The sequence below is a fragment of the Equus caballus genome, chromosome 5, assembly GCF_041296265.1.
Source record: "Equus caballus isolate H_3958 breed thoroughbred chromosome 5, TB-T2T, whole genome shotgun sequence".
NCBI lineage: Eukaryota > Metazoa > Chordata > Mammalia > Perissodactyla > Equidae > Equus > Equus caballus.
In genome coordinates this window covers 70,895,864-70,908,986 of record NC_091688.1, presented here as the reverse complement: position 1 = coordinate 70,908,986, position 13,123 = coordinate 70,895,864, and the positions used below count along the sequence as shown (strand labels likewise).

The 13,123-nt window shown below is 38.9% G+C and overlaps 1 protein-coding gene across 18 annotated transcripts in view; it reads left to right on the top strand.

Annotated features, from left to right (window-relative positions):
- CDC14A (cell division cycle 14A) overlaps positions 1 to 3,434 on the top strand; it is a 164,585-nt gene extending 161,151 nt beyond the window's left edge. For 15 of the 18 annotated variants that reach the window (XR_011439329.1, XM_070268655.1, XM_070268657.1 and 12 more), the window contains one exon: positions 1,442 to 3,434. Coding sequence is in view for 17 of the 18 variants with exons in the window: in XM_070268655.1 (XP_070124756.1) it covers positions 1,442 to 1,471 (30 nt within the window). In the remaining variant the exon portion in view is untranslated. Of the gene's footprint in view, positions 1 to 1,344 lie in introns of all 18 variants that reach the window. The other 3 variants (XM_070268639.1, XM_070268653.1, XM_070268652.1) reach the window with 2 other exon arrangements.
- Positions 3,435 to 13,123: the final 9,689 nt, after the last annotated feature.

Genomic DNA, 13,123 nt, shown 5'->3' with positions numbered 1-13,123 from the left:
CGGGGACCATAAATTTTTGACTCATGGTGTTGATAGAGACTTACTTAATACATGGCTGTTGATAGAGTTTAAAATTCACTGGGGTTTTGAAACTGAAAAAAGATAGTTTGAATCCTTTTGTAAATTATTTGTGAAATAGACAGATTCTTTTTTTTTTTTTGCTGGGAAAGATTCACCTTGAGCTAACATCTGTTGCCAGTCTTCCTCTCTTTTTTTTATTTTCTCCTCCCCAAATCCCTAGTACATAGTTGTATATTCTAGTTGTAAGTCCTTCTAGTTCTTCCGTGTGAGCTGCCACCACAGCATGGCTACTGACAGAGGAGTGGTGTGGTTCTGCAACTGGGAACTGAACCCGGGACACTGAAGCAGAGTGCACTGAACTTTCACCACTAGGCCATCAGGGCTGGCTCTGGATAGATTCTTTTTTAGTGTTGCCTATCCCATCAACAAAATGAACCAGTCTCAGAATTACTAGGACCTATTAATGAAATGCTGCAGGTCAATTTGAAAAATAATTATTGAGGGAGGACAAAAGGGCATTTGGTAGCAAATCAAGTAAACTTTGTTGATCTGAAGTATTTGATTAGAAGAATTGTGTGAAAAATTTTTCAGTGTTTAGACTTACTTTATATTCCCTCTTTCTAACTACTGTTTACTGCTCAAAAATAACTGTTTGGCAGATTTTCTGTACCTCTCTTTTTCTTTTCCTTGTTTATGTCTATTATCAATGCATTCTGATTACATATCCCAATCATGCTCCTTTTATATGTTATTATCTAATATGATGTGGGAGGAACTTGCATTGTTTGCTTTTCTTGAAGGTTGTCCATGGTTTATTATGTTATGACTGCAAGTTTCTCCTGCACAAATGCTTTTGGGTCTTAAGATCAGATTTCAAGGCTAGTAGTGCTTTGTGTCACCCTAAATGGAAAAGATTTGTAAGGTATTGATTAAATTCAAACATTCCTAAGGAAATTTTTTAAATGACTGCTAATTCTACTGCATTAGAAGCATTAACATTTGTTTGATATGTATTGCATTAAATAAAAAAGTACGTCTTCTCAAAGTGTACTCTAATAATCTTCAGTTTAGTTACAAGTGTCATTTAATACTTTTGAGTAAAACTCAATATTATTGCACGAAAGCTTAGAAGTTAGTTCAGTGCAATTTTCAATTAATATTTAATTTTTAATCACTGTTAATAAACTAGTAAGCCTTTTAAAATAGAAAGTTTTCTTGTAATCACTTTACATAATTGAATATCTCATTTTTAGCAGATGGTTTGTTTCCCTCATCTTTTTCTGTTTTTCTCTTAGTGTATTTCATTTATCTTTTATATAATAGACCCAAACTGCCTTGTGTGAAGGAAGGAGCTGCATGATGTGCTGGATGTTTTGTATGTGATGGAATTTAACCTCGGTTTGTATCTCTCCCCGCACAGTCCCTTCAGTCTGAGTATGTTCATTACTAAGGCCTTGCCACTCCAGCGAGAGCTGTTCCGCCCTTAGACACAATTTCTTCATCTGGACGAGCAATGTCGAGGGAGAGCAGCTGCTTGCTGGAAGAATACCTCTGCCTTCTTACCTTTAATTAAAGAGAGCGCTAAGATAAGACCTTCAAGAGACTTGAAATCAGAAAACTCGGGCTAATGACTACTATAAATGCACTGAAACTGTGTTTATGGAGACGTCAACACTTTTTAAGATAGTTTCAATGTTGAATTTGGTATTTCGAAAGGTTATTTTTAATGTATTTCTGTAATACTTTGTTATTACATGTACAGTGTTACATTATGTATGTATTGTGAACTTTAAAAGACTATTTTGATAAATTTATAAATATATAAAATTATGTAAAAACTAGACTATATTTTGACTTAGATTTTCTTGCCGTTTGCTACCAAAAAATTTGTATTTTGAATTTGTTTAGTATGGTTTTGTCTACAATGAATAAATAATTCCTCTTTATTAAGAAAAAGTAAGGGAGAATGTGTTTAGAAAGTGATTTTTATGTTCCCACTATGAGTATGGCAGATCTGTTCATTCTTTTGGGAAGTCAGTCTAATTTAACGAGTTTATCCAAATTTATCTCTAGCAAGAGTATAATGATTTGATTCGGTGTATTTAGACCATTTCCTTTCCCTTTGTTTTTGCTTCTGAGCCAGTTAGTTTGGCATCCTTGGGGCTCTAACAAAATTTCACATCCGGTTGAAGATCAGAATTCGTTGGGTGTTTCCCTCAAAAGCATAGTTTTTCTCTATGAAATGACTCAACATTCCAAATGTTTTTATTTCTTTCCTCCTCTCAAAAGAGCTCTTAACTCAATTAGAATATTCTGCTTTTGGTACAAGGTGGTTGTTGCCTGTAATCACACATGGTCTGGCACCAGTTTTAAATCAATGAAGAGATAAAACTGAAAAAGATGCTGCTAAGGAGTTCTCTGTATTAAAGGAGTTATGTTTAAAACGATTGCAAACCCCTGACGCACAAGCTAGCGTGTCAAAAACCTAACATGAAAATGAAGGGACTCCTTGTAGGTACTCGCAGCCCTTCCGTGCAAGTGTTAGCTTGTATGTAGACTCCAGAAGCCCGTAGGCTTCATTTCTGTGGGGAGTTGGGGAGCCTTTGACTCCAATTCTCTTCCGTGCTGCTTGCGAATGGACTACTCAGAGACAGTTAAATGGATTCACATGAAGTGCTTTTCTCTCAACCATTGAGTTATTTATAATGTATTTATTAGGAGGGCTACCTTGAGACTATTGTACGTGCTTCAGCAAAACATCTTATTCATGTTTTACATTTTAAAAAAGGCATTTGAATGAATGTTTGACTCAGGTTTGTTGACTTCAATAACTACAGTACCAAATAATTGCACTAAACTGATGAAAAATGAATTGTACGTTTTAAGAATCAAAAACGAAAATAAGTGGAATTAAATTGTGTACCTTTTCTAAAGCTGAAATAGCAAAATATTTTATTATGAGTTATTGTAAAAATAGATTGGTTAATTGTATAGGAAGATGATAGTATTTTTTAAAAAAATTATCCGTGAAAAGTAATTCAGATGACATTTAAGAAGTGGGGGAAAGGGAACCATATTGACAGTTTTAGTTCTGTGAACACTAATTTGTGTGCAGCTATTAAATGATCGTAAAATTGACTACTGTAAATTTTCCACAATTATGTGTGTATATTAGTCATATGTATCTACATGTGTATGTCTTAAAATTATTTATACACATGTGCATACATAGACAAACCAAGAAATGTATGTATATAATATAGAAAGTATAGCATAGTAATTCTACTCCAATAATAAAAATTGTTTGACACATATTTTGTTATGAATAGTTTACCTTCCAAAAGATATTTTGTTCTATTTTAAAGTGTAGAAGAATACACTGCTAATAAATAATAAAAGTTTTGTGCAATTTACGTTTTCCTTGGCTTTTATAATTTGGATTTTCAGTTATCAATGTACTGGAGTCTGTCTCTAATTTTATAGATGATTCAATCTGGTTGGTGCCTTTTGAGTTTCTCAAGATCTCTGTTTTGAACTTTTAGTTTATCTTTTATTGACTTTCCAGGTTGTGGCCATTTCTTGAAATACTCGACACTGAGCACAAAGAAATCTTTTACTTCAAATTTCATAAAAGTCAGATAATGTCAGCCTCTTGCTGTCTTTCTCTCTCTGTAGTTTTCCTTTCTGTTAATACAACATGATGATGATCAGTGTTTTGGGTCCTGCTTGGTCATTTATGACTATTGTATGATACACTGGTTATCGGTTCCTTTCGAGAAAGAATGGCTGTATTTTTTTAAAGGAGAAATTACAGAAATAAATCAGATGGAACAGACCTCACCTCTGTTGGATCTATGCCCTGACGTACCAACCTGGAAGAAACTGCACTATTTATTGGAAATATTTTTATGCATTAAACTGGATCTCTTTGGGTTGTGATGTTTCTGAGCTTTTTCCCTTCTCTTTTGTCTTGTAAATTTTTTCAGAACACAGAGGAGAGGTGGTGGGTGGGAAGGTCCTTTCACTTCTTGAGTTGAGAATGAGCCAATGAGCTGTCCTCACGACACTGCATGAGACAGCTGGGGTACCTTGGCTGTCATGGGGCCACATCTTAGAGAAGGAGATTTCTCATGAATTCATGAACCTGTCTAGAAGGGCAGAAAATCTTTTTCTACAAATTTAGTTCTTATGAAAAAAATCAATTAACTAGTTCAACAAATTTTCTCACCTACTGGTCATTGAGTTCACATGGTTTTGTTACCCTTAGATGTCGAATGATTTATAAATCTCAAAACACACCTGGAGAAGCTACCGAATGTGTATGTATTCAGCTGTGATTCAGGTAACAGCAGGAACATGAGTTTACCAACGATAAGCTACACAAAAATATTTTCAAAATTATTTTCATTTGTATGCTTTCCTTGGTGACATGTTAAACCATCAATATGTTAAAAGTTTCTACTTAAATCAATTGTTGGTATATAAGCTGAACTGTCCTCTGTGATGTTTCCTGTCATAGAAGAAGTCTGTGCTCTTTCCCAAAGTGCCCTTGTAAGGCAGAGTTAATGGTGCCCACAAAAGCCTTGCAGTTCTCTTTGCGACACTCAGCAAAGCAAGAATTGGTCACTGCATGTCTCCTCAGAAGATTAATCAGGAAGATTTCCAATTACAGCAAGATATAATTTACAGCATAAGAGGAACCTCTTCTATTTACACATAGGTTGCATAGGGGTGGCACCCATGGCAGGGAAAGGAAAGTAGAAAATAATTGTATTAAGTTATTTTGAGCGGCATTGAAATGTTAATATATTCCCACCCAGTTTCTTCTCTATGGATTGAATTATGATAATCATATCAAGAAGGAGAAAAATAGCTTTTCCAGAGAGTTTCAAACTCTTTTTGGTAGGTGCAAGGAGAAACTTCTATTGAAAGACTACTTTTTTTTTTGAGGAAGATTAGCCCTGAGCTAACTGCTGCCAATCCTCCTTTTTTTGCTGAGGAAGACTGGCCCTGGGCTAACATCCATCCATGCCCAACTTCCTCTACTTTACATGTGGGACGCCTACCACAGCATGTTGTGCCAAGCAGTGCCATGTCCGCACTCAGGATCCAAACCGGCGAACCCTGGGCTGCCAAGAAGCGGAACGCGCGAACTTAACCGCTGCTCCACAGGGCCGGCCCCACAATACATTGTTATTAACTACAGGCTGTATGCTATATAGTAGATCTCTAGGACTTGTTCATCTTGCATAACTGAAACTTGGTACCCTTTGACTAATTTGCTAAAAGGGTAAATCTTATGTTCAGTCTTCTTACCACAAAATAATAATGTTACAAAAAATAAAGAGGATAGGAGGAAACTTTTGGAGGTGATGGATGTTTATGGCATAGATCGTGGTGATGGTTTCACATATGTATACTTTCCTCCAAACTCAATAAGTTACACACATTAAATATGCACAGCTTTTTGTATGCCAGTCATGCCTCAATAGAGTGGTTTTAAAAATGTTTAAATAAGAGATTCTCTCCAGGTGAGGTTGTCAATCTTGACATTCAGATCCCCAAAAGTGACTATGTCAGGTACAGGGAATAGAGTTCAAAAGACAAATTGAAACCAGAGATCGGAATAGGATAATGGTAGTTTATGTAAGTATTTATCTATTTATTTCTCTATCCATCCATCCATCTGGTAATAGATCTGGCCTTTACTGAGAACTAACGGAGACTAAGCTGTAAAGTATAACATATGACTTTTTGTACTGAAAAGAAAACTTGGAAGAAACAGGGGTCCATTATGGGAGATTAAGGGAACCAGTCCATTCTTGTCTTTGTTAAAAAAAAAAAAAGGGTAAAACTCTGGAGGAGATGGAGGCATTTTTAAAAATCTAGGTTTCTTGCAGACAGACTTTTAATGCCACACTGCACATTCTAAGAGATATACCATACCCCAGGATGCATGTTCCAGGCAGTTTTTTAAATTCCAGAAAGTCGTAACCATTTGGCTTCCCATGTAGCTTGGGTTGTAAAGTAATATGACAGCTGCTGAGCATGCCCAGCACAGTCAGATAGGCCTAGTTTTTCCTCATTTGAGGAAATATGTAATATTCATTTCCTCTTTCTCCCTTGGCCACTATTCATACCAATTTCTTTCACAAGTATAACAGCCAATCCCAGACTTTTCCTGCTGCTTAAGAGCTAGCCAATAGCTTACCTTACCACTTATATCACATGCCTTCAAAGACCAAGGAATAAATGGCCAGGGGCCACATTAAATGACAACACAGCAGAAACCATAAAACAGAGCAGAGACATGGGTGGCCGAATCACTGGGCTCAGATTCTCATGTCCCATCACCACAGAGCCAGCCTTGGAGTCCTCTGTCTCAGATATTGCCCCAGAGACTGAAAGGGACGCTGGCCCCGAGATGGCTATCCTGGCATGACAAGAAGTGGGACTGCTGAGAGAGACCTTGATAATCAACCAAGCTAACAAACTGAGACTGCAGAATATCTTGATCTATTTTAAAGTCAAATCTGTTGGGATAATCAACCCTAATTAAGGATTCCTGTTTAAGTGACAGGTGGTTAGGATTGCTAATTTTTGAGGTAAACCAAAAGAGGAAAAGTTCACTCATCTGGTCGGGAGGAGAGAGAAAAGTCAATTACTAAGTCAGGAACTAATTACTTTTCACGCAGTCGAGAGATAGGAGAAGCACTGTTTGTCAGCATCCCCAAGGTCACCCCCAAGTTCAGTGATTTGCTGGAAGGACTCGCAGAGTCAGCATATGGTTGCACTCACAGCTAACATTTATTACGGTGAAAGGAGACCCAGCCAAATCCGCAAAGGGAAAAGGTGCCCGGAGTGAGGTCTGGAGGAAACCAGGTGCAAGCTTTCGGGAGTCCTCTCCCAGTGGAGTCAGATGGAATGTGCTCAATTCTCCAGCAACCAGTGGTGACGGCACATTAGAGACTAAGCACCCAAGGTTTTTTATCAGAGGAAGGTCAGGTAAGCACCCTCTGCCCAGCGCAAAGCGAAATCCCAGACTCTCAGGAGGAAAGCAGGAGTTCCGCATAAACCTTTGCGCGGTCTAGGCGCAACGAACCACCCTTCCCACTAGGGGGAGTTTGACGTTGGTGTAGGGAGCTGTTTACCAGCAGGCTCCCAAGTGTAAGCCAAGGCCAAACTTGAAAGCAGGCCTTTCTGAGGACACCCGTCTCAGGCCTGCTGTGTAACCTTTTGTACACTCTGTATCCTAGCCAATTTTGTAGTAACTAAAGCCTGCTTAAATTAATGTGCAGTTTTACCTTACGAAGTTGACCCAAAGTCCCTGTTTTCAGAAGACTTCTTTGTGGAGGGAAGGCGTTGTGAGCTAGGAGACAGGAGCTCTATCCTTTTGGGTCTGCGGTGCTCCAGATGGGCCAGAATTCTGGTTTCTGTTTTGTTTTTAAATGGATAAATTCAGAAATTGTACAGCCTCCCCTTCGTAAACACTCTACTGGTCATAGGACACATGCCACGACCCCAGGTCTCCAATATGCCAAACCCTTTCAGAGCAAACTAATGTTACCGAACCTGAAGTGAGTTCGCTCACCCGCTGCGCAGCAAGCCAATCTCTGACACCGGGTGTGGTGGAAGAAAGTAGGAACTTTATTTTTGCACAGCACTGAGCAAGGAGAGAGGGCAGCTAAGGCTCAAATCTCAAACTCCCCGAAAAGCTAAAAGGAAGGGTTTTTATTTGGGGCTTTAGGTAGATGAGGGGGAGCATATGGCCTTGCTGGTCGGAGCTTTCCCACCAGCCTGTATCTGTGGGGAGGAGATAGTCCAGGTGCTTGTCCTTGACGTTGTCTCTCTCCATGGAGGATAGTGGATTCTGGAGCCAGGAAGCCAGAGAGTAAGCAGGGAATGAGTGTTTTGGTTTTAACCCCATATATGCTGGGTTTAATGTGGGGAAACTAACACCAGGGTTGGTATCACTAAGAGTAGGAAAGGTTCCCAGAATCTTCTTTCCTTTAAGAGATGAACTAGTTAAAAATTTTTGTTCTATTGTTTCCCCATTATTTAATAAGCAAAAGAAATAAAAATATGGGTTAATAGTTTTTAATATAATTTCAAAAATATTAAAGTAAAAACATATAGAGAAAATTAAAGCTAAAAAAATGATTACAGTAAAAATAAAGTCAGCACTGAGGCTTTTAAAAAGATATACTTTAAACAATAAAGATGTAAATTAAAATATTTATGTAAGTTGATAAACTGCTTAAAATAATATAAAAGGCAAATCTAAAGAATAAAATGCAGTGAAATAATACCACTAAGGAATTCAAGATTTAAAGGAATGAGGTAGAATAATCTGAAATAAATTAAGAATAAATCAAAAAAGACCTGGACTTTTAAAAATAAAAAAATTAAAACATAAGACATAAAGACAAGATTAAAACACTGTTTCACACAGCAACAGAGCTGCTTGAACAGAGAAAGTTACAGATGCCCCAGGCCTCCCATTTGGCCTGAATCCCAAGGTTGAGCTTCCCGGACAGGCCTTATGATAGTCAAAATCCCCAGGGAGAATATTCTAAGGAAAGGACCTATGAGCAAGACATTTTGTCAGCTCTAATTATTCCAAGTAGATTTTCAGCCTGGCATCTGCAGACCTGCAAAAGCTATTCAGCCTTTGGGCAATGTTAATAAGACTGTTTTTTTTTTTGAGTGATTGCTGTAAGCCAGACTATGTGCTAAGTGACATGAACCTATGAGTAAATCTATAAGCTATCTACTTGTATCATCTTAAGAGGTTTTCGGTGGAGGAAACAGAAGTGGAGAAGCAACGTGACTTACCCAAGGTCATACAGCTAGCAAGTGGTACAGCCCAGATTTAAACACAGCCTTAACGCTCAAGCCCATCTCCTAATTTTTTGCTGTATTACATGTAGCCAGTCTGTTAAATACGGCCTGATTGCTGTGAAAGAGCACATCAAAATATAATGCCAGAAACACCTCAAGCAAGACGGTTCTCAGCATTTTAAAACTTTGGGTTGGAGCACACCTTGGTAAGCCTGGAAAAAGTTTGGTCAAAAGCTATTATTGCTTTGAAAGTAGAGCATGTTTCGAAGCAAGGTGTCTTAGAGATACGTGTGTAAGGAATAATCTCTTGCTGATTCTCAGCTGGCGTGAAAAACCTAAGAAGGCCAAGAATTCATACACTGGGACCCGAGGGAAGAAAATGAAATTCTTGAAATTTTAAAAAATTGTTTTAATACTGTGTTGAAAAGATTTGTTGGCCAGAAGGCAGAGTTCACGTTTGAAGTTTCCAGAGCAACATGCCTGGGTGCTTTTTTGACACGAACCAGTAAAGGCTTCTCTTTTTGTGCTCACACAGCAATGAGTAACATCTAATAAACAAACCAGTGGAGGACTTTTTAATATAAGTTTTAACATAGTCCTAATAATAAATCTGGGACAGTTCTTTTCCAAAGTGTACTGTTCTCTTGGTTTTAATAGCTTCAGATGCTGTGCATGAATATACATGACTATATGATAATTAGAATCCTATTTAATAAAATTTTTTATTGAGACTACATATTATGGTTTTTAGTCAACGTAGTATTTTTATTCTAAAAAGTAATATACTTCTTGTAAAAAATCAGAGATGTATGAGAGCAAAAGCTTCAAATCTTCCTTTTCCTCAAATCTGCTAACCTGAAGTAACTGTACTAACAGATTATACTTCCGGATTTTTTTCTAAAGCATGTTCTGTACTTAAATAATGACTCTATCTGAACACCTGAAATATTATGTGTTTCCTTGTTCCTGCACAAATATGCTCAGTGTTCCAAATGATGTGCTGGATAAAAATAGGCTCTGTCCTCTCTTGTGAATTACACTCTGAGGCTCCTTCTCACATATTTTACGTGCCACATATAGTCGATCCTTTTAGTGGTCAGCTTGCTTTCCACCTTCTTCGGGAAGCCGTTTCCTCTTTCGGGTTTGGTGAAGTGTAATTATTTCCCCTCACTAAGTTGTAACATCCTGAATCAAGGTTGTACGCCTTTTGTTGCTGTAGCCTGAGGAACCTGACTCATAATAGATATAGGTGGGACCCTTTATTTCACTTTTATTTTTTTCATATCTTCTCTGAGTTCTTCAGAAATTAAGTGTGACATAGATTTCATTTTCTTGGGGAGGCCCTCAGCCATTAGATCTAAAAGTCTGAGTGAGATCTGGTTTGGGACCACTTCCTGCTGGGAGCAGAACTTTGAAGAGGCTTTATCAGAAAGTAGTGGGGAAAGTTTAATGGGCTGCTCTCTCTGGTGACTCTGCTGGTCTAGAAAGAATGGAGACAATAAGAAAGAAACTTACTCATATTGACCCATAGAGACTGGAAAGTCGACTGTGGGTTGATATTTCATTCATTCATTCAACAAAGTTTATTGAGAGGCTACTAGGGAGCTACAGATATAAAGCTAAAATTGCTGTGCTCGAGTTCATACAGACACTTAAACAATGACCATCCAGTCTGATGACACGCTTTTCCTGGGTCCTGAGGAGAGAGCGTGGATAAAATTTGTGGAGCGTGTGGTGAGAGGAGCTTCACAGAGGAACGAGCACTCGTTGAGATGGCTTGGAAGGCGTGGGAGGTGAAGGAGTAGGTGTTGATGTCTTTCTCCTAATTAAAAAGCTAATGTGTTCACCCAGCAAGGAATTAGAAGAAACAACAGTCCTCAGAGCAGTGGAGCCATCTGGTGCTGAGGCTTCCACCTGCTCTCTGCCCCAGCAGGGTCCATCCTTTCCAAACTTAAAGGTGGGCCCAAGAGGAGAAGAGCTGGTTCGCAAGATGGAATGAACTGCCTGCTGGATCCTTACTCCTTTTCCATAAATGGACAAAATTGACTAAGGGAGTGGGGCAGCTTTGCAGGCTGGAGGGGGTCATATGGACCTGACAGAGGCATGAAAACACTTTAACTTGGGGCTGGCCTCTTGGCATAGTAGTTGGATTCAGCATGCTGGGGTTCACAGGTTCAGATCCTGGGTGCAGACCTACACCACCCGTCAGCCATGCTGTGGTGGCAACCCCCATATAAAAAAAAAAAATGAAGGAAGATTGGCACAGATTAACATCTCAAGGCTAATCTTCCTCAGGAAAAAAAAAATTTAACTTTCCTGACTGTCATTTTCCCTGACTGGCTGTGTTTAAGGGATGTATTTAAATTTAACATTAAAACAATTGTAAAGTGAAATTCATATGAAGCTATAATTCTTAATTCTGGCTGCATTAAAATCACCTGGGGAGCATTTTTTTTTTAAAAAAAAGTAGTGCCAAGGCCCTACGCCAGACCAGTTAAAGCAGAATGTGGATTCCGGCCTGAGATTGCCTTTTTTTTTTTTTTAAGCTTCTCAAGTAATGCCTGGTGCACTGTACGGTTAAGAAATTGGGGGAAGAAAGCCAAACTTTCAACCACTTAACACTGTCTTTCTAAAGTAACATTTTTAATTCTTCAAGATGGCTGTTAAATTTGAGATTTAGATGAGAAATAACAGACTAAATAGTCCTCCTTATCTACCCATTAACAAATATGTTGCTCAAGCGATTGCGCTAGGAACTGAGGGGAAGTAAAAAGTAGGGTGATAAGGATGAGAAGGTGTCTTCTCCATGACTTCATCCATGTCTTCAGAGTTCACCGTCCAGTTGGGGAAATTATATAATCAGGTATTGGTTGGTCTTTTTTGATTGTGAGAGATACTCAACTTTAACTAGCTCAGGAAACAAGAGGCTTTTAGAACCCAAGGACTGGGAAGTGGCTGGACTTTCAGATACAGCTGGAACTAGGAGCTCAAAACCAGCAGAAACGCTCTATTTTTCTCTCTGCACGGCAGAAAGCATGGCTACTGACAGCTGCCGCATGCTGCAACTTATGCTTCAGGCACCTGGAGAGATACTGGCCTGGCTCTCAGTCCCAAGTCCACACCCCGGAAGGGACTCACATTTACTTCTGGACTGATAAACCATATCTGAGTGGGTTGGGGAGATTGGACTCACACAAGAACAGGGCACTACGCTTTGAAATCAAGTGGAAGATAGTAGTTTTCTGAACAATAGGTGTTCTAGTCCCAAAAAAGTGTGTGGAGGCAGGGGTTTGCTGGGCAAACAAAAAAAGTGTCCACTACATTTGTATAGCAAGATAAAGATGTTACAGGACAGAACTGGAGAACAGTGTGGTGCAGAAGTAACGACCAAAGGAATGGTACAGAATATTGCCGTAGCCCACCCAAATAAAAGCTGGGCCTGTGGAGCTGGCTTTCCACAGAGTTTAGGTTCCCCACCACATGTGGAGGTGGTTAGGAAGAAATGAGGTGGTGCATACAGGGTGTTTACTACCCGAGAAGCACCGCCTGCCTCACACCTCAACAAGAGGAAAGTGTGGGAGGTTGGTTGTATCTATGGTGTTTGAGGTACATCTAAGCGGAGATGTCTGACACGCAGTCAGAAATAGGGTGGTGTCCTCAACTCTTAAATTCCACAACGGAGAAGCTTCTAACGTATATTTGACAGTTGCTTCCACTGAGGCTCAGAGGACTGTGCCCAACATCCAGAGAAGGTTTTCAAGGATTAAAAATAAAGGAATATGCTGAGCAAAGGGCTTCTGGAAATAGTGCCAATTTGCTTCCTAAGCAGGAAGCAGGCATCTAACTTCTGAGATGAGGAAAATAGAATATATTGGTTTTTCTAACCACCAATGATTACCTCCATGAAGTAGAAACAGGATAGCAGGTCCCAGTTGTCTTGTTTCCTAATCTAATTTAGACTTTAAAATTACGTGAATTACCATTGCTTAGATTTTTCTTAAATTATTCCTTTGTGATCTTGCCAATCCTGCTGAACTCTAATTAAGGATGATAATAATTGTGGCCCAGCACCTAAAAGTGTATGATCTTTTTCCCCATCAGTGATATGTGAGAAAGCGCGTGTGCGCGCACACACACACACACACACACAGAGCACTCTTTTGAAGTAATTTGACCTCATCGTTTAAATTACCTAAAATAATCCCTAAATGCTTGAAAATACAAAACTGGATGTTCTCTATCCAGTTCCTATCTCCATCAG